General features: G+C 41.9%; 1 protein-coding gene across 1 annotated transcript in view; it reads left to right on the top strand.

Moving 5' to 3' along the window:
* Positions 1 to 252: 252 nt before the first annotated feature.
* LOC126285464 (putative fatty acyl-CoA reductase CG5065) overlaps positions 253 to 23,888 on the top strand; it is a 202,358-nt gene continuing 178,722 nt past the window's right edge. The window contains exon 1 of the mRNA XM_049984877.1: positions 253 to 524. Within this exon, the coding sequence (XP_049840834.1) occupies positions 511 to 524 (14 nt within the window). The 5' untranslated portion in view covers positions 253 to 510. The remainder of the gene's footprint in view (positions 525 to 23,888) is intronic.

Raw genomic sequence — 23,888 nt, forward strand, 5'->3', positions numbered from 1 at the left:
AAAATCGTGGCAAATGTCCGGCGTGGCAAATGTCCGCACTCCTTCTCCAGAAGGCAGCTCTCTAGTGCTGGCGGAAAAAGCCATTTCCGTCCTGTGCAGAAACGTGACGTCAATCTGAGACTTTGGCGACGATTCCAGAAGGACATTGCGAACCTCCTGAGTGCCCAGTGGACGAGGCGGTGCGTTCCCTTGCGTAACGCGCGGATCCTTCCATTAGGAGGACCTCTTAATTGCACGGCCGCGGCCATTGTCTGCACGGTACAGGTGGGCAGCGCGGATTCCTCGACCGCGTCCAGTTTCTCCTCTCCCCCTCCGCCCCTGCCGCCCCCTCCCTCTACTGTCGGTTCTCACCGGCGTCGCTTTGAGGCGGCGGGCAGAGGCATCGCCGCACAGTGTTACCCGAACGCTGCCGGCAGCTGGACGAAGGCGGCGCAAGACACACGCAGCGGGCTACGCACTGGAATACCGGACAGCTTTGCGCGGACCCACTCACACACCACACGCGCAGCCATGACCGTCGACGGGTGAGTTTCTTCTCCGCAAAGCGTTATTAAACAGACATTCGACGCCTTCTTCTTCTTACTCTGTTCCCTGTCTGGTGCAACAATATAAGAGCTGGTCCCACTTCTCTCTTCTCACAAGGGAACCTCCCCATAGCACCCCCGCCCCTCAGATTTAGTTATACGTTGACACAGTGGATAGGCCTTGAAAAATATCGAGAATACAGGAAGAAGTTGTGTGCAAGTATGAAAAAAATAAGCAAAATATAGAAACTGAGCAGTCCAGGAGCAAGATAGGCAACATCAAGGATAATGTGAGCTCAGCAGCGCCGTGGTCCCGTGGTCAGCGTGAGCAGCTGCAGAACGAGAGCTCCTTGGTTCAAGTCTTCCCTCGAGTGAAAAGTTTACATTCTTTATTTTCGCAAAGTTATGATCTGTCCGTTCGTTCATTGACGTCTCTGTTCACTTTAATAAGTTTAGTGTCTGTGTTTTGCGACCGCACCGCGTAACCGTGCGATTAGTAGACGAAATGACGTGCCTCTCCAATGGGAACCGAAAACATTTGAGCGCAAGGTCATAGGTCAACCGATTCCTCCACAGGAAAACACGTCTGATATATTCCATACGACACTGGTGACGGCATGTGCATCACATGACAGGAATATGTTGTCGACCCACCTAACTTATACATCTGGCGAATGGGTAAAAAGATTCTTCTACCTTGCCCGATTTAGGTTTTCTTGTGGATGTGATAATCACTAGCAAAAAAGTGATGAAAACATAAGAGTTTGTCACATAAACTGCAACATATGAATGCAACAGTTTCACAGTCGCACAGTTTTCCCTGTGCTCTGTCAAAACATATGTTTTTAACGTTTTAAAATTTTTCCGTGTGTAGACCGTCAAATCCTGCATATGTCCAAGCAAATCTGAACATGTCCTGGAATTTTGGAGAGTGAAGTTGATTATGTGTGAGTTTTGATAATTGTCTGAAAATAAAAAATTAAAATTGTCAGTCAAGGGAACCCAGCTGCACACGCTAACAACGAGACCACGGCGCTCCTGCGCTCACAATAGCCGTGATGTTGAATATCTTGCTCCTAGACTACTCAGTTTGTATATTTCGCTTATTTTTTTCATAGTTCCACACAACGTCTTCCTGTTTTCTCGATAGATCTGTGTTCAGTTTTTCAAGGCCTATCCACTGTGCCAACTTATAACTAAATCTGAGGGGGGGGGGGGGGGTGCGATGGGGAGGTTCCCTTGGCAGTTAAATCTGTTTCGACAAACTTTTGCCATCATCGGCGTGGTTATACTTTCCGTAAATCGGATGTGAAGCCATTTTAATGACAGAAAAATGTTTCCGAATTATATCTCGGTACACTTAGGTGTCAATGTGGAGATACCAGGTTTCTTGTCCCGATTTCGCATTAACTGGTAACAAATATGTTTGGCCATGGCATTACGAGGAAACGTCGTTATGACACAAAAATGCAGAAACTGTTATTGGTCTTTCCGTCTTAAGGGGGGTAGGACGTCAAACGGGACGACTTGGAGCAGAAGAGACACCACAGGACATTCTAATTTCCAGTGTCTATACTTTGTCAGAATGACCAGAAAAGGTTCAGCATTTACACTTATAGTGGTGGAAGTTCAAAAATATAAGAAAGTAATTTATTTTTTTACATTTGTATTTCACTTTTTTTCACTGACCATTGGCTGCATTTGTTACTATAGGTACACTTTTCTTCATAAGTAAGGCAGATTCTTCGATGAATTTTGCACAGCATACAAACCATACGTATAGGTGTATGAAATTCTAAAATTTCCCAAATCTATTAAAAACCGTGGTAAAAATTGAGATAATTAACTATAAAGCTTGAATTTTTTCTGAACATGAATTTTAAAATGTGTACAGCACATTTATTTTTTCTTAAATTAAATAATTTCTAGAGTTTCATACAACTGTAAGTATGATTTGTATGCTGTACAAAATTCATCGAAGAATCTCTCTTACTTATGAAGAAACGTGTACCTATAGAAACAAACGCAACCGACAGAAGTGGAAAAATGATGAACTTTCACATGTAAAAAAAATTATTTTGTTATTTTTTTGAACTTCCATTGCTATGATTGTGAATCCTTAATCCCTGCTGGTCATGCTGACAAAGTTTTATGAATTTATTTGTAAAAATATAGACAGTGGAAATTAAAATCTCCTGTGGTGTCTCTCCTGCTCCAAGACGACCCGTTTGACGTCCTACCCCCCTTAAGCTAACTGCAACGACAGTGTATTTTTCACCAGACGCGTTGCGCTTCCATTATAAAGCATCTTCTGCGACCATTGATGTTTTTGTCCTCTTTTTTTACATTTTCTCAAGTCCTGTGTCTTTCCTTCATTGTTAACGGAGATTTCGCTGTTTTCTGACTTGTATGGACCCGCTTTTTCTTACGCTGCGTCCGTGCTTCTTTGCAGTCACCTCATCTTCGTAGCCGGCCGCGGTGGTCTCGCGGTTCTAGGCGCGCAGTCCGGAACCGTGCGACTGCTACGGTCGCAGGTTCGAATCCTGCCTCGGGCATAGATGTGTGTGATGTCCTTACGTTAGTTAGGTTTAAGTAGTTCTAAGTTCTAGGGGACTGATGACCACAGCAGTTGAGTCCCATAGTGCTCAGAGCCATTTGAACCATTTTTTTTTTTCCTCTTCGTAAATTTCAGAACACAAACAGTACTGTTCTGTGGCTTTCACGTGTTTCGCACTCATCACAGAGAATTTGCTTTATAAATAAGTGGAACGAGTCTGGTAAAGAATACTCGTTCACTATAATAACCATAACGCGGAAAAACCAATAATACAATTGATTATAACAGCTGCTACGGAAGAAGACCGTACTAACAAACAAATTAAGTACAATCTGTTTTGTCATCCTTAGTACGGGGCAATTCGTAATGAACATAGTGCTTAAAACCACCCATAACAGTTTCATGCTCAGACACACATCGATAATATACAGAGGAAGAGAAAGAAATTTTTTTTTTAAATCGGTCGTTGCGCTGAAGAGAATCGGCACGCACATTTTGAAATCAGTTTTCTCCAAATTGTTGGCTCGGTCGTACTGAACGTGAGGATGCAGTGGTCTGCGCTTGGCAACCTACATTTTCGAACGTGACACCCATAGATTCCTTTTTAGGACGCTCTGTGCAACACCTTGTGTATGAGCATATGGAGAAAACAGTTCCAGAACGCAAAACGTGTATTTCTAGTATACTCGCGTCGGTAACTCCACATAAGCTTCAGGAATTACGGCGTGAAATCGATTATAATCTTAGATCAGTAGTTGTCAGCCTGAGTGTAATTCCCCCTGAGGGATAAAATGGAATTTTCTGCTGGGTGAAAACCAAAAGGGTTTGACTCTGTGTCAGCTATGAAACCAAATTATCAAAATTTTGTAAGACTCTAATATTCGTTAGAGAAGTTATAAGTAACTACTTTTTTTCAATTACTACCATAAATGCCAAACTCTGTGCGGTGGATATTAAGGTTCCTCAATCAGACCATGGACCACACACATATTTTGTGTTTTGTACCTGTTATCGACGACGATGAAAGTGACACACATATGTAACAAATGCTAAATACATAACACTTATGGTCATCAGTCCCCTAGAACTTAGAACTACTTAAACCTAACTAACCTAAGGACATCACACAATACCCAGCCATCACGAGGCAGAGAAAATCCCTGACGCCGCCGGGAATCGAACCCGGGAACCCGGGCGTGTGAAGCGAGAACGCTACCGCACAACCACGAGATGCGGGCCAGAAACAAGGAAGTGAATGAAACTGGAGCGTGATTCTCGATATGCGCTGACTGAGAACAAATCAAATACAAGAAAAGTTATTAGACAAAAGCAGTTCCAATTGTCTACGTGGGTCAGTAGTTCGACATTCAAGAAAACAACCACAAAAACTAAACATCGTTCATCTTTTAACATTGTAAAAATAAAAGTGTTCAAGGAAACTTTTATTCAAAAATTAGCTGTTGCTAAAACTGGTGACGGTGGGGGAAGTGCTGGCGTTAGAGAGGGGGTAGGAAGGGAGGATAATAACGTTCGGAATCACCGTTTTAGACGTTATCCGTGTGACCGACTGGAGTCACATAAGACACCTGTAAAGTATATAACAATTTCTTTTAACTTCTTATCAATGTATCTCTACCCATCAAGCTGTTATTTCCGGTTGTAATTGCTATATTCATTTTGAATTGCCCTTCACATGCCCTTCTTTATACATCAGTATGTATGTATTAGGTAAACCACTGTGAAGTGCGTGGCTGAGGGTTCTTTATATTGTACCAAACATGAAGCTTTCTTTCCGTTCCATTCACGTATGGAACTCGGTAATTACGACTGTTTAAACGCTTCTATGCACGCTGTAATTAATCTAATCTTGCCATCCTGATCTCGTCGAGAACTATAAACTCATCAGGTGAAACATTATGACCACTGCCTACCGCGACATTTGACGTTGCCTGGAGTCGTTGCAGGCATGTGACGCAGTACATAAGCGGAACAGACACGGACGGGAGATCATCCTAACGAAGATATGAGCTGAAAATGGGGAAATCCACTGAGGTCAGAGACTTTGACTAACGGCAGATTATTATTACGCAGAGCCCACGAAGGAGTATCTCGAAAACGGAAAACGGCGAAGCTGGTCTAATGTTCACGTGCTACTGTCGTATCTACGGAAAGAGGTAGGACAGTGAAACTACCAATAGGCGCTAAATGGTCAACGTTCAAGACTCTTCACAGAATGTGGGGTTCGGAGACCTGTCTGTTCTCTAAAGTAGAATACGCGATTACCTTTGGCATCTCTGCCGAAAGAGCTCAATTGCGAGCACGCACCAATGTTTCGGAGCACACCGTTCATCATACATTGTTGAACATGTAGCTTAGCAGCAAACTACTCCGCATATTCACTTGCTGACCCAACGACATCGTCAATTACGATTCCAGTGGACACGGTACCATCGGAAATCGACTATCGATTAGTGGAAACGTGTCAGCTCTTCGGGCGAATCACACTTTTGCTACACTAGGTCTATGTTTGTCTCAACAAACGCCGTCATTGATGTGAACGGCGGCTCGAAACATGTAGCACGCCAAGGACACAGGTTGACAGGAGCAGTATTACGCTATGGGAGACATTCTCCTGCGCTTGCATGTGGCCTGCGGTAGCAATAGAAGACATACTGACCGCTAAGAACAACCTGTATCCCTTCATGTGTCTTCCCCGACGGTAATATCTTTCAGCAATATGACAACCGTCCGTGTCTCTGATCCAGAACCGTACTACAGTGGTTTGAGGAGCATTATAGTGACCTCATGTTGATGGCTCGACCACCAAATCCACCTCATCTAAATCCTATGGAACCGATCTGGGTCGCTATCGGGCGCCATCATCGCGTACGCAAATCCGTACACGAATTACGTGACCTGCGCGTAGACATCTAACGCCACATACCACCGCAAACCTATCAGCAAACTGTCGGGCATCCGATACACAGAACAAGCGATATATTTCGTTCCAAATACCGACAAAGAAGCTGTTAAGCAGGTGGTCGTAATGTCTTGGCTCATTAGTTTAACGAGGGAGTTCTAGTGCATCCCTAGATTCCTCCGTTAAAACTGCTTCTTAAAACTATATAAGTAGGATAGTATAGTCTGAATCTATGAAACGTCCGCCAGTTAAGGTCTTCCTGCATCTCTCACACTGTCTCTCATAGATCAGACACACTTGCGACGATTCGTGCCAGCCTTCTCAGTACATGTTCTAATTCTCGATGTCCCCGTTAGCCCGTCCTGGTATAAGTCTCCCAAACATGTGCAGTATTCGTGCCGGGGATGTAGAAGTGTTTTGTATGCTGTCTGCTTTGTACTCCAGAATCTTGCTAGTCGGACCGTAGCCTGGCATTTACTTCACCAACGAATGTCTTTATGTGACCCTTTTTATGGCGTTATTTTTGAGGGAATCTGTTCTTAGCGCCCAGACTTTGTTTTGCTGATTTGCACCCCAAGATTTGTAAACGAAATTAAGCGGCCGATTTGAATGAAAATCATTGACTGATAAACAACTGTGTGGTTGCTTGTTTCTGTGTTTATCTGCAACTTGATAGCTTCTTCCACCTGTTGAGTTTTCCAGCATTAGTCAATAATCGATAAAATTTTCGTACTGTTTGACACCCAGCAATGATAACCGAGCTGTGTTACAGTCAGCAGAGAGGTTTTTCTGAAATTTGCATTGCCTCGTGCATCGAAAAGTATGGGAAAAAAGTATACTTCCGAAAATAGCGAAATGTTTTCCTTTTTAGACTGGTCTTCTTGCAGTTTTCGCAACAACGTTGGCAGGAATATCGGTACACTGGGGATTCGAAGTATAGGAGCGGGCCATTACATTTCACACCTGATATTTCAAAGTCAAAAGATGGGCATATGGAATTAAATAAAAGGTCTATTTGACCATTGAGCATTTATACGAATTTCTCATAACTGTGGCAGAAGAATTCTTGAGATCGTAAGGTGAAGTTCAAGTACACATGTCTTTTTCCAGAGACACGATATATGACTGCTATGAGTGGCATAGCTAAGTGGCTGTGGCTTTGTATATTCAAACAAAAATGATTTGTATATCACCTGCTTTCACGTCGTCAAGTGCCGGGCTTCTCGTGCACAGTAGTTCCTACGAGACGTTTTGTCCAAATCTGCGTATCTCGCTCAAGGACGTTTGATTCCACTATTGGATCTTAAGAAATTTAACACAATTCGTCTGAAACGTAAGACGATCATGTTAACTTGTTATTGTCAGTTCACAAATTGGACGAATGTAAGGTCCTATTCCGTCAAACGTCAAAACAGAAAAAGTTTTGTTTGGTGGGCTGGAGGGGGACGGGAAAGGGGGGAGTTTCGTGTGTGGGTGGGTAGACAGAGTGTTCGTGTGTGTTTCTATAATAACGTTATTAAATACAAACTAACAGCCGAGATGGAGAGTGCTGTTGCTAACACTGGCGCAGGCAAATTATCATTTGAAAATACGAACATTGTCCTCCGAAAGACGTATTAAGCAATTTAACTTCCAAGACGCCTCTTTCTGCTTCTGGAATGCTCTGTGACACCATTTCCAATAAAAGATCGACATTTGACATCACGTCCGAGGTTTTCGAGACTGATTCCTAGCTCAGATAAATGCCGGGTGGCAATCGGTTGTAATTATAATTGAAACAATGCTGCATTCGCCTGAACGGTGAGTCTAACCACTATGGGGATGGACACAATTGTCAACCACGTACTCTTCTCAGTTGATCCATTCGATGTTGGGCAGCGTGTTTCGTAGCAGTACAGGCTGCGTTTCGCTCGATATGTACTCGTAAATACGGTTTATGTAGCAGTAACTGGTGTTCGCGATCTGCCAACAATGCTGTGGCCAGAATTAAAATCTGTAACAATTTATGAGCTCCGTGAGAAAATGTAGTGGCTGTGTGCTGCCAAACGTGATGCCTTTGAGAAGCGATGACTTTAAGCTGAATTCATTGTACGGAAATACAGCCGGTTGTAATGGCGCTGCATCATCCTCGCGTCACGTGCAGATGAAGTGCTCACGCAGCGTATTTCTTATTTCTCGACACCCGTGCAGTGTTACCAAAAGAGCAGAGACACAAACGCATACGATAACGTTTGTGACGGTTACATGGAACGACATCGTTCACGCAAAATAAGTAGAAGATGTGCATATTTATTTGCGTTTGAATGTAGTAGAGTTAAATTAGAATATTCGGAAATGAGACACTAAAAGTAGCCGGTGAGTTTTGCTATGTTGGCAGCAAAATAACTGACAATGGCCGAAGTACAGAGAATGCAAAATGCAGACTGGCTATAGTAACCAAAACGTTCCTGAAATAAATAGGAATTTGTTAACATCGGATGTGAATTTAAGTGTTAGGAGCGTCTTTCTTAACGTATTGTTTTGGAGTGTAGCCTCGTACGGAAGTGGAACGTGGACGATAAGCATTTCAGACAAGGCGAGGATAGAGGGTTTTGAAATGTAGTTTTATGAGAGAGTGCCGAAGGTTAAATGAGTAGATCGCGTAATTAATGATGGCGTACTGAATGGTATTAGGGGAAAAAGAAGTTTATGGCATAACTTGATTAAAAGAATAGATCGGTCAATAGGACTCATTCTGAGCAATCAAGGTACTGCCAGTTTGGCATAGGAAATAAGCGTCGGGAGCAAAAATTGTCGAGGAAGATCAAGGGTAGGCCATAGTAAGCAGGTTCAAATAGATGCAGGTCGCAGTAGTTATTCGGAGATGAAGAGGTCTGTACAGGATAGATTATAGTTGAGAACTGAGTCAAATCAGTCTTCGGACTAAAGGCCTCAGCAACAACGTATCCCATGGTTTCAAAAAGAGCTTTTGTTAACATTAGACGGGAGCTGTACAAGTGCTTTACCGTCTTCTTGCACAAGAAATTACATCGACAGTCGAATAAAACACATTGGAGGTTACAAATAAGAAGGCTCCACGATACTTAGCTGGAAAGGATTCGACTACTGAGTTGCTGTTTTTTTTTTTTTTTTTTTTTGTGTGTGTGTTATCTGCCCTTCGATTAATTCGACATTGTCCTCATTTCTTCCTATACTGCACTAATCTCTCCCACTTCACGTAGATACAATACGTAATACTCAACATGATCCGTTTTGCGTATTCCAGTGTTTGTCTGCCCCAAATACTTTTCTTGAGACTTTTCACCTTATAGTATTTGTCGAGGAGGATCCGAATAGAAGTCGCAGTGGGTAAGGAAACGTATCCGTACAGTACAAATCCTAAACGGGTCGTCCACATTTATGTCTTCTAGGATTTTCATAGATAGCTTAAAGCAAATACTGCAATGACTCCTTTGCAAACGACGCACTCAGTTTCCTTTCCTATCATTTTCCAATGCCAACTTCAGCTTCATTTCTAATGAACTTATCGTCGACGGAACATTAAGTCTTAATTTTCTCGTCGTCTGTGTTTATTTTCTCTTCAGTTCCTGTTTCATCTGTTGACTTAAACTTTAACAGCTTTTCGTAGCATTACATTTCAAATACAGTATTCTTCAGATATCTTAAGCTTCACTTCCAAACAATACAGTTGTCCAGATGGTCGTGCACTTTCACTTTCAAGAACTTATTATTCCGTTGCGCAACGTTATTTTATACTAAAAGAGCTATTTTGTTAATGAATGTATCCTATACCTGGTTTAGTTCTTCGTCATCGGATATCATGTTGTTTCCAAAATACGTAAATTCCTTCACTCGTTCACGAGCTTTAAATTTAGTTACACGATAGTCTCGTTTCTACTTGTCTTCATCACTCTGATTTTAGATTTTGTTAATCCATAACCCTGACTCTGCGCTAAGTACACTGTAATTTCCGTTCAACAGATCATGTGCCACTCATCCACTTATTTCAGAGCAGAGCACTACGTTCTCTGCATACCTTAACGTTAGTACTCCTGATCATTCTCTGCTGAATTTTTTCTTTCATGTCCTCTGTTGCTTTATGGATTTACAGTTTAAATAACAAGTATAAGATGCAATCGTGTCTTGTATACTCGTAACGTAAACTATTCCACTTTAGCCTTGCAGTTTTACTAGTTTGGAAGGCTGTATTTGGAGGCTATAAGGCTCGTACAATGAGGAAAATCACGGAGGTTCCTTGAAATACTGAGATTCGCGAAGAATGCAACATATTTCTTGTGCCGATAGAACTAATTCGTACGATATCTAAGAATGAAAAGTGGAGAAATGTCTTTGTTCCCATATTAACGAGACGCATCTTCGGTTTCGTAGTCACATACTAAGGCCCATATTACGCTAACAAGGACCTTTCTCTTACTTTCATAAAAAATATGATGAAAGTATACTGTCAGAGATTTTATGGAACGCCTTTTGTAAAAGCTATTCGACAAAGTTTTTTTACTGTGTAATTCGAACATAAGGAGGAGTGGAGAGAGTTTGTTGATGACCAACTTGTAATGCTCCATAGATATAAAAAAATATAATGTATGGACAGACCTAGATATTTTTAGAACATGAGATACAATCCAAGAGAGAGAGAGAGAGAGAATGCAGGAAGGGAAGATTCACAACAAGTTGGATCGTAGAGTCTCAATGGTGGAAGAGAAATTGAAAGACTACGGACAGGCTAGTAACAATATGCTCTCTGATCGCAACACGCGAATCACGTGTTCGCTAACAGAAGATGATGAACAACAAGAAAAGAAGAAGAAAGAGTTTTGAGAGGACAGCAAGTACATGGCTGTCTTAGATGAATAGTATCTCTGACCTGACGGTACAGTAAAGGAGAGCTAGAAACTTCGCTGCGAAATATCCAGAGTGCAAATCAAAGCGCTAAGTCATGGAGGCCACCCCAGTAATCAGTGAGGATAAAGAAGACAAAGAGAATTTTGAAGGAAAGATATCGAGGTGGTTGGTTTTTGTTTTGATGGAAAGGAGTCGGAGTTTTTAAAACGGTTCCAGTACAATGCAGCTGACACAACATGTCTGCTGGACTAGACGCACAAGCAAAGTTATCGTATTGTGAGAGGCTCCTGCTGTAACAGAGTTAGAAAACTGCTCAAAGATATGAACTGGAAACATGTTTATAGTGCCCATGACATGAATGAAAAATATAACACATTCATGAACAATGTTAGTACTATGTTTGAAAACCGTTTCCTCTAAAAGTTACTCAAATTAAACAGAAGTCTATAATAAAACCATGAATCACACAAGGGATGAAGATTTCCTGTAAGACAAGAAGGAAAATGTATCTGTCGACCAAGAAAAGCTCCAATGCTGATGATTTAGCTAAATACAAGGAATACTATAAAATATTAAAAAAAGTAATTCAGACATCTAAACAAATGCACTACGAGAAGAAGATAGCAATGTCAGGAAACAAAATAAAAACAATATGGGAGACTGGTAGAACCAGAAAGGAACAGGAGCAAATAGCACTAAGGGTAGATGAAACATTAGTAACCGATGGGCATAGTGTGGCAACTCTATTTAACAAGTACTTTATATCCGTTACTGATAGAATGGGATTTTCAGGATCAGTAAATAATGCCCTTGAATATCTGAAACTAGCTTTTACAAATAGCTTCAGGTACATGAATATGTCACTCACTTCACCAAAAGAAATAACTTCCATAATGAAATCTTTAAAAACAAAGCATTCTAGTGGTTACGATGAAATATCAACAAAGTTAATTATGGCATCTTCTTGTGAGTATAGTACAATTCTAAGTTACTTGTGTAACTAGTCAATTATAACTGGGGCATTTCCTGACTGGCTGAAATATGCAGATGTTAAGCCTCTATTCACGAAAGGGGATAAAGAGATGCCATCAAGCTACAGACCGATTTCACTTTTACCAGCATTCTCAAAATTTTTAGAAAAAGTAATGTACAGGCAGCTTCTCAACCATCTGATCACAAATAACATATTAATAAGAACACAGTTTGGATTTCTGAAGGGTTCTGATATCGAAAAGGCTATTAACACCTACAGTGAAAACGTACTTAATTCATTAAATAACAAGTTTCAAGCAGCAGGTATTTTTTATGATTTCTCAAAGGCATTTGATTGTGTAAACCACAACATCCTTTTAAATAAATTAGAATTCTATGGTGTCACGGGCAGTGCTGCAAAATGGTTCATGTCATACCTCGCTAACAGGAAACAAAGGGTGTCAGTGCAAGGGACTAGTGAATTAAGTCATCAGTCATCATCAGAATGGGAAGAAATAACATGTGGTGTCCCACAAGGATCCATCTTAGGGCCATTGCTTTTTCTTGTGTACATTAATGATCTCTCATCAGTTACACCGCCAAAAGCAGAGTTCGTTTTGTTTGCAGATGACACAAGTATTGCAATAAATAGCATGTCGAGTGTAGTTCTAGAAATATCTGCTAATGATATTTTCATGGATATTAATAAATAGTTTAAAGCCAACTCACTGACATTAAACTTAAAAAAGACTCACTATATGCAGTTCAGAACCTGTAATAGGTTTCCACCCAGCATATGCATAAAGTACGAAGAAGAGCAGATAGAAGAGGTTGACAGTCTTAAATTCCTGGGATTACAACTTGATAATAAATTCATTGGGAGGAGCACACCACAGAACTGCAGAAACGCCTTAACAAATCCGTATTTGCAATTCGAGTGTTAGCAGACATAGGCGACATAAAAGTGAAAAAGCTTCCATACTTTGCCTACTTTCATTGCATAATGCCATATAGTATAATATTTTGGAGTAACTCTTCAAGTCAAACAAAAGTTTTGAGAGTCCAAAAGCGTGTAATGCGTATTATTTGTGGAGTAAACTCACGGACGTCTTGTAGAAACCTCTTCAAAGAACTTGGTATACTAACTACTGCCTCTCAGTATATTTACTCCTTAATGAAATTTGTCCTAAATAATACATCTCTTTTTCCAACAAACAGTTCAGTTCATACATACAATACCAGGAACAAAAATGATCTGCACAAGGACATTAAAGCACTTACTTTAGTTCCAAAAGTGGTCCCCTACTCAGGAACACTCATCTTTAATAATTTGCCAGCAAACATAAAAAATTTAGTTACAAATAAAGATCAGATTAAAAGGAGCCTGAAAGACTTACTAGTGGCCAACTCCTTCTACTCCATTGACGAATTTTTTAATAGAAACAAATGATGTATTGTATATATTCATGCTGTTAGTATTGTTATTTCAGCTTTAAAAAAAAAGTGCCATGTTCCACATCCACGAGGATCTCCTCAACACGGATCTATGGAACGAAAAACTAATCTAATCTAATCTAAGGGCAGCGCTTTTTCGCGGACGCTTAGCGAGGTTTCCTGCGTGACTCTGCGTAGCCACTGCGGGAGACAAAATTCCGTCGTGCGTAAGTAGAAAGTTGCGAGGCCTGGCTGCGTTGTTTGGTTACGTCTGGGAGCGTGGCGTGGTGTGGTGTGCTGCGGAGAAAGTGAGCTGGGCCGGAGTTGCATCACGTGCCGGGCCGCCGCGCCTCGCCGTTGGACACGTGTTGGGCCTCACGAGGGCCGGCCGCGGAGCTCCGTCTGCCGTGGAGAGCGGCGTGCGGCCCTTGAAACGGCGGAGCTGACACCCGCCATTGCCACCTACAAGGGACCGCGCCTCCTCGTCTCCACAGATTTCGTCCAGATTTATGGAACATGCACAGCTTGGACGAGAATTGTGGTACGGATAGCTACGATGCCACTGCTTAGGTTGGCACTACGACAGACACCGACGACAGCGCCCTCTAGCCGGCGCTGGAGAGCTCTACGAGCATCGCTACAAAAAATGGTTCAAATGGCTCTGAGCACTGTGGGACTTGACTTCTACGGTCATCAGTCCCATAGAACTACTTAAACCTAAGGACATCACACACATCCATCCCCGAGGCATGATTCGAACCTGCGACCGTAGCGGTCGCGCGGTTCCAGACTGTAGCGCCTAGAACCGCTCGGACACTTTGGCCGACGCATCGCTACAGATTCTGCCCATTTTATCAGGTGCAGCCAGCCAGGACACTTCGCTTCAGCATTGCACCTACGTACAAAGTTATGTAATTGTTTATCACCTTGTTTTTGCACCAGTAAACCACGTTCTTGCAGTACCGACTTGTATTACCTTTTTCCGTTCCTACTCATGCGCCCCCTCCCAGGCGGTGGCCGCGCGGTTCCAGGCGCTGCAGTCTGGAACAGCACGACCGCCACGGACGCAGGTTCGAATCCTGCCTCGGGCATGGATGTGTGTGGTGTCCTTAGCTTAGTTAGGTTTAAGTAGTTCTAAGTTCTAGGGGACTGATGACCTGAGAAGTTGAGTCCCATAGTACTCAGAGCCTCCCAGGCGGGATACAAAGGGAATGAAAGTGACGGAAGTGGTAGCTCCAGATGGCCGAGCGTTTGGAGAAAAACAGCATTTTTGGCGCGGGGCAGGCGAATTGTGAGCCATATGGGGACAGTAGGACCATACAGATCCAAGTGACATTTTCCCTTTGTGAGAGCTTTCCGCACGGATGCATGGAAGAAAATATAAATTTTCGTGCCACATTGACCCATGTGCAAAGCCATAGTCTTTCGTAAGAACGTCTCGGTCTCCACTTAAGAATTGATTTTACATTCAAAGATACATCCTGTCGTTCTCATCAAAGCGAGAAACCACACCGGGAGAGTTATGGCTGCAAGTTATGGCTCTGATTAGTGCGATAGCTGAAATGCTCCAAGTGACTTATAGTTTAGAGTTCATGTAATTTCTTCCATTAAGGGGGGGGGGGGGGGGGGGGGGAGGAGGACGTCAAACGGGCCGACTTGGAGCAGGAGAGGCACCACAGGACATTTTAATTTCCACTGTCTATACTTTTACAAATAAATTCATAAAACTTTAACAGCATGACCAGGAAGGATTCAGGATTCATACTCATAGCAGTGGAAGCTCAAAAACGTAACAAAACACTTTCCTCATGTACCCAGAAGAGGACGGTGCGATTAGTCCGAGGACGCTAAAAACATGCTAACCTCCGGATCTGAAGAGGATTAAATTTGATTACGTCCATAGATCTCCAGTGTTTCGATGTAACGAAATTGTAATTTCATTCTTTGGTTGTAATAAGGTTGCCTAATGATGAAGAAACAAAACTTTTTGTATCTTCCGACAAAAAGTCTTCAATAAAACATTTCTTATTTATTCTAATATATTAGTCAACATTTCATTAGAGAATAAAATATAATAAATGATCCCTTTCGTTAAAGCAAACACAAATGATTTTTCTTAGTTTTCTTGAAATGATGAGATTGTCACTTGCATCAGCATGGTTCTGCCGTCACCACGCAGCGGTTGGCGCAAAAAGTCAGTATAAATTTGAAATCTGAATAAATCACGGAATAATGTGGATAGAGAGCTACAAATTGACACACATGCTTGGAATGACATGGGGTTTTATTAGAAACAAAAAAAAAATAATAAATATAAAAGTTCAAAAAATGTCCAACAGACGGCGCTTCATCTGATCAGAATAGCAATAATTAGCAAAACAAAGTAAGACAAAGCAAAGATGATGTTCTTTACAGGAAATGCTCAATACGTCCACCATCATTCCTCAACAATAGCTGCAGTCGAGGAATAATGTTGTGAACAGCACAGTAAAGCATGTCCGGAGTTATGGTGAGGCATTGGCGTCGGATGTTGTCTTTCAGCATCCCTAGAGATGTCGGTCGATCACGATACACTTGCGACTTCAGGTCACCCAAGGCCAATAATCACACGGACTGATGGGGACCTGGGAGGCCAAGCATGACGAAAGTGGCGGCTGAGCACACGATCATCACCAAAAGATGCGCGCAAGAGATCTTTCACGCGTCTAGCAATATGGGGTGGAGCGCCATCCTGCATAAACATCGTACGTTCCAGCAGGTGTTTATCAGCCAGGCTGGGGATGATGTGATTCTGTTACATATCCGCGTACCTCTCACCCGTCACGGTAGCAGTTTTGCTGTCCAGCGCCATCTGTCGGACGTTTTGTGAACTTTTTTTTCTTATAAAACCCCATGTCATTCCAAGCATGAGTGTCAATTTTTACCTCTCTATCTACATGAGTCCGTGGTTTATTAAGTTTTCAAATTTATACTGACTTTTCGATCACCCGGTATTATGATGATTGTGACTTATAGTTTGGAGTTCATGTAATTTCTTCCATTAAAGTCAAAATAGGAGCAAAAGAAGGGGACAGATATTTTCACGCCTCAGGCATGGATAGACTTCGTGCGTGGCTGTCAGAAGCGTATGCCCTTCATAGATCGAGATATGACTGACGAATTCCTGGATTTTGACAGCTTATCAGGTCACTACAAAAACCACCAGGCTGTTTGCGGTGAGGCTGCAAAGAAATCCGAAAAACAAAATTCTTCAAAGACTCAATCCTTTTACATTAAAATGATAACTTTAACACAAAAGTATAAAGCGAGTGACCTCACACCTAATGAAACAGATTTGCAGGCATTTCTGTTAAGCCTCCGAAATTCATATATGTATAGGCTAGGGCAGTAACGCCAATACCATACAAAAAATGCAAGACATAAAAAATTTGTTACATCAGTTCATCATCCATTCTATCTATTGATTCCTCATGTTCCCAGAAGAGGACGGGGTGATTTGGCCCAGGACGCTAAAAACATGTTAACCTCCGGATCTGAAGATGGTGTAACGCAATTGTAATTTCATTCTTTGGTTGTACTAAAGTTATACTAATGATGAAGAAACCAAACTTCTTGTATCTCGCAATAAAAAGGCTTCAATAAATCATTTCTTTTTTATTCTAACATATTAGTCAATATTTCATTAAAGGTTAAAACATGAAAAATGATACCTTTCCTTAAAGTAAATACAAATCCAGCGGAGAGCAGCGCGCATCGTTACAGGATCATTTAGTAATTGCGAAAGCGTTACGGAGATGATTGATAAACTCCAGTAGAAGACTCTGCAAGAGAGACGCGCCGTAGCTCGGTACGGGCTTCGTTGAAGTTTCGAGAACATACCTTCACCGAGGAGTCAAGCGGTATATTGCTCCCTGCTACGTATATCTCGCGAAGAGACCATGAGGATAAAATCAGAGATATTAGAGCCCACACAGAGGAATACCGACAATCTCTCTTTCCACGAACAATACGAGACTGAAATAGAAGGAAGAACCGATAGAAGTACTCAAGGTATCCTCCGCCACACACCGTCAGGTGGCTTGCGGATTGCGGATGTAGATGTAGAAATGCGTTTCCTTAGTTTTCTTGAAATGATGAGACTGCCATTTGCACCAGCACGGTCCTGCCGTCGCCATCGATGTTAGCGCATGTTCCACGCAGCGGCTGGTGCCGCCGAAGAGTGCAGAACAGTAATCCGGGAAATGTGGGACCAAGTCTCTCGCCGAAAGCTTTTGTAATTAGTTCATCTTCAATTTTTACGTTACTTACACTGAAAATGAACAGAAATAATGTTTACTATATTATAAGTACTAAAATTTACAATTACATGTGTGTTGTAAAGACCCCATACAAGAAAAAACTTGTCTTATATCCGTAAAAGGTTTGTTCTCATAGCATAATTTGGGAGCAAACGACGCGTAACGCATCATTCCGACATACGATGGCTATTCGGAAAGTTAGTTCCGATCTGTGGCGAAATGGAAACCATTGTGAAAATCCGAGCGCACACTGACCACGTAAAGATGCATTGAAAGTAGTGCCTCCCGCCAAGAACGAAGGCCTGGTGAGAAATTTGGCCTGAAGCTATGCAGCTCACATAACAAAACTGTTGCTAGCTTCCTTCAAGACAATTGTCAACAGCATTCTGTAGGGGCAACGAAGATGCTTCTTCGGCGTTTTCGATGGGAAGTATTTGATCACCCACAATACAGCCAGTCATTTCCTCCTCCTGAGTTTCATGAACCGCTGGCTATGAAGACAACATTTAACACTGTCAACTAGCTGCAGACCAGCGTAGAGAATTGGTGGAGATCACTGGCGACTGCCTTCTATGACGAAGGCATTGGAAAGTTGCTACAATGCTACGACTGATTTCTAACTCGGAGCGCCGACTATGTGGAAAAATAACTGGAAAGGGTAGCTAACTGTTGCAAACAAAACATTTTTTTTTATTTTGACAGTGGTTTCCATTTCTCGGCCGATCGGAACTTATTTCCCGAATATCATTTGTTTATTGGCAAGAATAACAATTGAATGTATTTTGATGCAGTCGGGATATGATTTTTTTTTTCTTCTTTCTCGATGAGAAAAGAGCAGTTTTGAAAATGTTTCATAAAATTCACCACGTGAGTAAAAAAAAATGGGACATCGCATAGTTTCACTGGTGTAGTGTATTTAGTGAGAATAACTTAAATAGTTCGTGATGATAATCCGTTTTCATCTTGAAAAATCTTGTTGTATAATGTGTATATTTCTGTCTTCCCCACGAGTCAAGTAACGGAGAAATTTGTTCTTCTGCGGATATAGCTTCATCAAAGTAGACAGAAAATTTACTTATAAGGCTGTTGTAAGTTTCCCACATTTTGACGAAGTAATGATAACATTCCTATATTTTGCTACTTAATCATCCACAATGTTCTGCATCCTCTGTCCAAATGAACCAGTACTTCAGTGTAGGCATACGTAGACTGTTGGCATTAATTTTCCAGAAAGGGTCACAGCACATTGCGCAGTATACGACTGATTTATATTGTTCAGTTTCGGCTTACTTGCAGAGTCACCAATGTAAAAACCGAAAACAAAGATAGTTTCCGCATTGCAGAGTCGAACCTGCTACCCCTGGTTACCGTTCTCCACTCTTTCCGCTGCGCCAGCCACTGCCTGGAACCTACGCTAACATAAATGGCTCATGCCTCAGCCGACCCGCGCCATAAATGCTATTTTCTCTAAGCGTTTAGGCATCTGGAGCTCCCACCTCCATTACTTTCATTTTTGGCCGAGCTCAGTGTAAACACCATGAATTTGGGCGAAATCGATGGTGACGAGTAGGCGCGTCACCTCGTGAGAACTCAATCGTCTCTGCAGAACCTCGCAGATCTTCGTCCGGTAGTTGCGGAGTTCTGTTGTGAGGAAAACGGAAAAATACAGACATTATGCAAACACGCTCTCAGTTTTTCTACTTGCTTACGTTTAGGTTTTTCCAGATCGGACGACTAAAGCCGAATAAAATTAATTTTAATTGGAGATAAATTGCGCCTTATGCTAGACCCTAATTTTGTTTTTCATTAGTTTCTCAATAGTTTATTTTATACCTTCAGTATTTCTTTTTTATTTTGGTGCTGACTAGTCAGCGTCATGTAAGAAATCCAATTCCTGTTCTTTCTTTGTCGTTTCCTGTTTTTACAGCACTCCTTCATTTTCTCTCCGCGTTGTCTTTTCCTTTCTTCTGCGCATATTCTTCCCGATTTCTTACTTCTTCTACCTTAAAGCTTACTAAACTTAGTATTTTATACTTAAAAGAGTTTGATATTTCCGATTCTTTGATGATGTTTCTTTCTAGTTCTTTTATTATTTTTGTAATCCATGATTTGTTTCTGTAACAGGTTCACATTCATTCCGTACAAAATTAGTCTCACTCTTCGCATTACTTCTGATATTTTCGATGTGTCTTCGTAGATCTTCTCGTCACTTCTCATTCTGCAACCATTTGTAGTTTCTAATACACCCACAACCCGTCTTTCAACTTAGTATTCATATGCATGTAAATATTCTGGTCTTACTGCTGTAGTAAAGTGCTTAAGTTTTGTTTTTCTGAATATGCATTTCTTGTTGGAGATATTTTTGCCAGTAATATGCTCTTTCTGTCTTATTAACTCTTAAATTTATTGAAACTTTCTCTAGCCCATCTTATTATGTAGTTTCTCCTAGATACTTTAATTTAGCAAGTAGCACTATCTTCCTTCTGTTCGCCATTTTTCCTAGAAGACTTATTTGAGTAAGTGCTTCAATCAGATTTTCTGAAAGTATTGAAAAATAGGTTGCAAAAGTCACGCAGTTTAATTCTATTTGTATCCTTGCCAGAAATAATAGAGCAGTTTTGCAGTTTTTTCGCTCCAAATTCCAGATCCTTACAATTTTTTATCTATAAAGCAGTTAAACAGTAAAGGTGATAAACCACCCACTGGTGTAACGTCAGTTTTCACTTCGAGTGGCTGTCATACTTCCACATAAATTTAACTTCAGATGTCATACTTCTTATAGTTTCATAAATTACGTTATCTGATTTGGTTTTAACACCAAATTCTTTGATGGTTTTATCTATTATTTCTCTGTCTAGCGAATAACATACTTCCTTGAAATCAATAACTGAAGCAGTTATAGTTTTGCTGGTTAACACTTTGTGGAGAATTATCGATTTTAAGTTAAAAATCTGTTCTGTGCAAGATCTTTCCTTTAGGAAACCATCTCGACCATTTCCAAGTTGTTTTTGGATTTCGTTTATTGTTCTTTCTGAAAATTATTGTATGATGATGTCTTCTGGATGTGATACGAATTTCGACTTTAATGGAGCGATAATTTGGCGTTAAATTTTACATTTATTTATATATGCAACTAAAAACAAATATCCCAGAGATGAAGCATTAGATGTTGTTCGTTTATGCTTGCTGAAAAGTAAGCCTAGAGTACCAATTTGGAAACCACAGAAAATGAGGAGAGCTCCAACATCTAAAGGATGATTTTAATGTACATATGTGTGTCTGTTCCACTACTCACAAAGAAGACGCGGGTCCAAAGAGGTGTTGGCAGAAGATGGTGGTTCATGGGAGACATAAACCCTTGCCCTCAAAGAAGGCAACATTTTAGTAAATGCGAGATTTCTCAGGTAACTCCTGGAGAATGAAGTGTCAGACTCGAAAATGGCAAGGACTTTTAGAAATTACAAGCTACGTTTAACACAGGACATTTGTTTTTGCATGAGGATCTGTCCACATGGTTGTGCTTACGTCCTTACCACCTGACCGGCAACGTTTCAGCCAGGAAAAGTCACCCACACACAGGCAGACAGCGTCTCAGTCAACAACAAATCCGACGCAGCGTGATCCGCATGTAGGAAGTTGGGTAAGGCAAGACGGAAAACGGGAGATGGTCCACCAAGAAAAATAAATAACAGAGAAGACGACATCACGGTCGTTGGAGGAGGCGGCTCAAAGGAACTGCGTTTGCCCTGTTTACACGCTTGCATAGTCGTATTGGGTAAACATGTGTTCACAGTCCTGGTGTTAAGAGAAACTCTGATAATACTGGGTGCGATGCTGTGTCCATTGTGACGTTGCTAAAGTAGAAAGAGTCTGTTGCTGTCTTATTTATTACACTACTGGACATTAAAACTGCTACACCACGAAGATGATGTGCTACAGGCAGGGATGCTGTGATATGCACATGATTAGCTTTCACACAAGGTTGGCGACCTTGGTGACACCTACAACGTGCTGATATGAGGAAAGTTTCCAACCGATTTCTCATAACAAATAGCACTGACCGGCGTTGCCTGGTGAAACGTTGTGATGCCTCGTCTAAGGAGGAGAAATGCGTTCCACACGTTTCCGGCTTTGATAAGGCTCGGATTGTAGACTATCGCGATTGCGGTGTATCGTATCGCGACATTTCTGCAGCCACGTCTCGATCCCTGAGTCAACAGATGGGGACGTTTGCAAGACAACAACCACCTGCACCAACAGTTCGACGACGTTTCCAGCAGCATGGACTATCAGCTCGGAGACCATGGCTGCGGTTACCCTTGACGCTGCATCACAGACAGAAGCGCCTGCGATGGTGTACTCAATGACGAACCTAGGTGCACGAACGGCAAAATGACTTTTTTTTTTAGGATGAATCCATTTTCTGTTTACAGCATCACGATGGTAGAATACGTGTTTGGCGACTTCGCGGTGAACGCACATTGGAAGTGTGTATTCGTCATCGCCACACTGGCGTATCATCCGGCGTGATGGTATGGGGTGCCATTGGTTACACGTTTCGGTCACCACTTGATCGCATTGACGGCACTTCGAACAGTGGAAGTTACATTTCACATATGTTACGACCCGTGTCTCTACCCTTCATTCGATCCCTGCGAAACCCTACATTACAGCAGGATAATGCACGACCGCATGTTGCACGTCCTGTATGGGCCTTTCTGGATACAGAAAATGTTCGACTGCTGCTCTGGCCAGCACCTTCTCCAGATCTCTCACCAACTGAAAACGTCTGGTCAATGGTGGCCGAGCAACTGGCTCGTCACAATACTCCAGTCACTACTCTTGATGAACTGTGGTATCGTGTCGAAGCTGCATGGGCAGCTGTACCTGTACACGCCATCCAAGCTCTATTTGACTCAATTCCCAGGCGTATCAAGGCCGTTATTACGGCCAGAGGTGGTTGTTCTGGGTACTGGTTTGTCAGGATCTATGCACCCAAATTACGTGAAAATGTAATCACATGACAGTTCTAGTATAACATATTTGTTCAATGAATACCCGTTTATCACCTACAATTCTCTTGGTGTAGCAATTTTAATGGCCAGTAGTGTATATTAATTGCGTAACAAACGTGCTTCTCAAAATTTTCCGACGAATGTCTCTCAAATGTTGTACTCAAATTAGTTGCTATGTTTTGTTTAGTGTTCTGTACGTCAACCGGTAAAAACGGAACCTTATAGGACCAGTTCCTCGTCCGCCTGCGCTGACCTTTGCCTTGTTTCTTTCACGCCGCCACACCAGGTTAACTATGCAGCACTCGGGGAAATACGGTGTTAGCGCTGTGGTCGGGTCGCTCTTGGAACTCCTTGCCGTCTTTCCCACACTCAAGCCTTCACAGAGGTGAAGGGTGAGTCATTGTTTGAAATCCCCAGTCCCGTGTACACTGTACGTTCGGCCCTCCGCCCAAGTGTCTTTAGGCGTTTCCGTTCCCGACCTACACGCAAGACTTTCGCAAAGGAATCGCTTCAGTGAACTACCCATTCTCAGATTAGCACACACGAGTACATCAGAACCACGAATAATAATTTGTAAGAATAAAAGCAGAAAGATGGAAGGAGTATAAGAGGGTCTATACAGGGGCGATGTTCTTGAAGACAATATTATGGAAATGGAAGAGGATGTAGATGAAGATGAAATGGGAAATACGATACTGCGTGAAGAGTTTGACAGAGCACTGAAAGACCTAAGTCGAAACAAGGCCCCGGGAGTAGACAACGTTACATTAGAACAACTGATAGCCTTGGGAGAACCAGTCCTGACAAAACTCTACAATCTGGTGAGCAAGATGTATGAGACAAGCGAAATTCCCTCAGACTTCAAGAAGAATACAATAATTTCAATCCCAAAGAAAGCAGGTGTTGACAGATGTGAAAATTACCGAACTATCAGTTTAATAAGTCACAGCTGTAAAATACTAACACGAATTCTTTACAGACGAGTGGAAAAATTGTAGAAGCCGACATCGGGGAAGATCAGTTTGGATTCCGTAGAAATGTTGGAACACGTGAGGCAATACTGACCTTACGACCTATCTTAGAAGAAAGATTAAGGAAAGGCAAACCTACGTTTCTAGCATTTGTAGACTTAGAGAAAGCTTTTGACAATGTTGACTGGAATACTCTCTTTCGAATTCTGAAGGTGGCAGGGGTAAAATACAGGGAGCGAGAGGCTATTTACAATTTGTACAGAAACCAGATGGCAGTTACAAGAGTCGAGGGGTATGAAAGGGAAGCAGTGGTTGGGAAGGGAGTGAGACTGGG

The sequence above is a fragment of the Schistocerca gregaria genome, chromosome 8 (assembly GCF_023897955.1).
Source record: "Schistocerca gregaria isolate iqSchGreg1 chromosome 8, iqSchGreg1.2, whole genome shotgun sequence".
NCBI classification, from domain to species: Eukaryota; Metazoa; Arthropoda; class Insecta; order Orthoptera; family Acrididae; genus Schistocerca; species Schistocerca gregaria.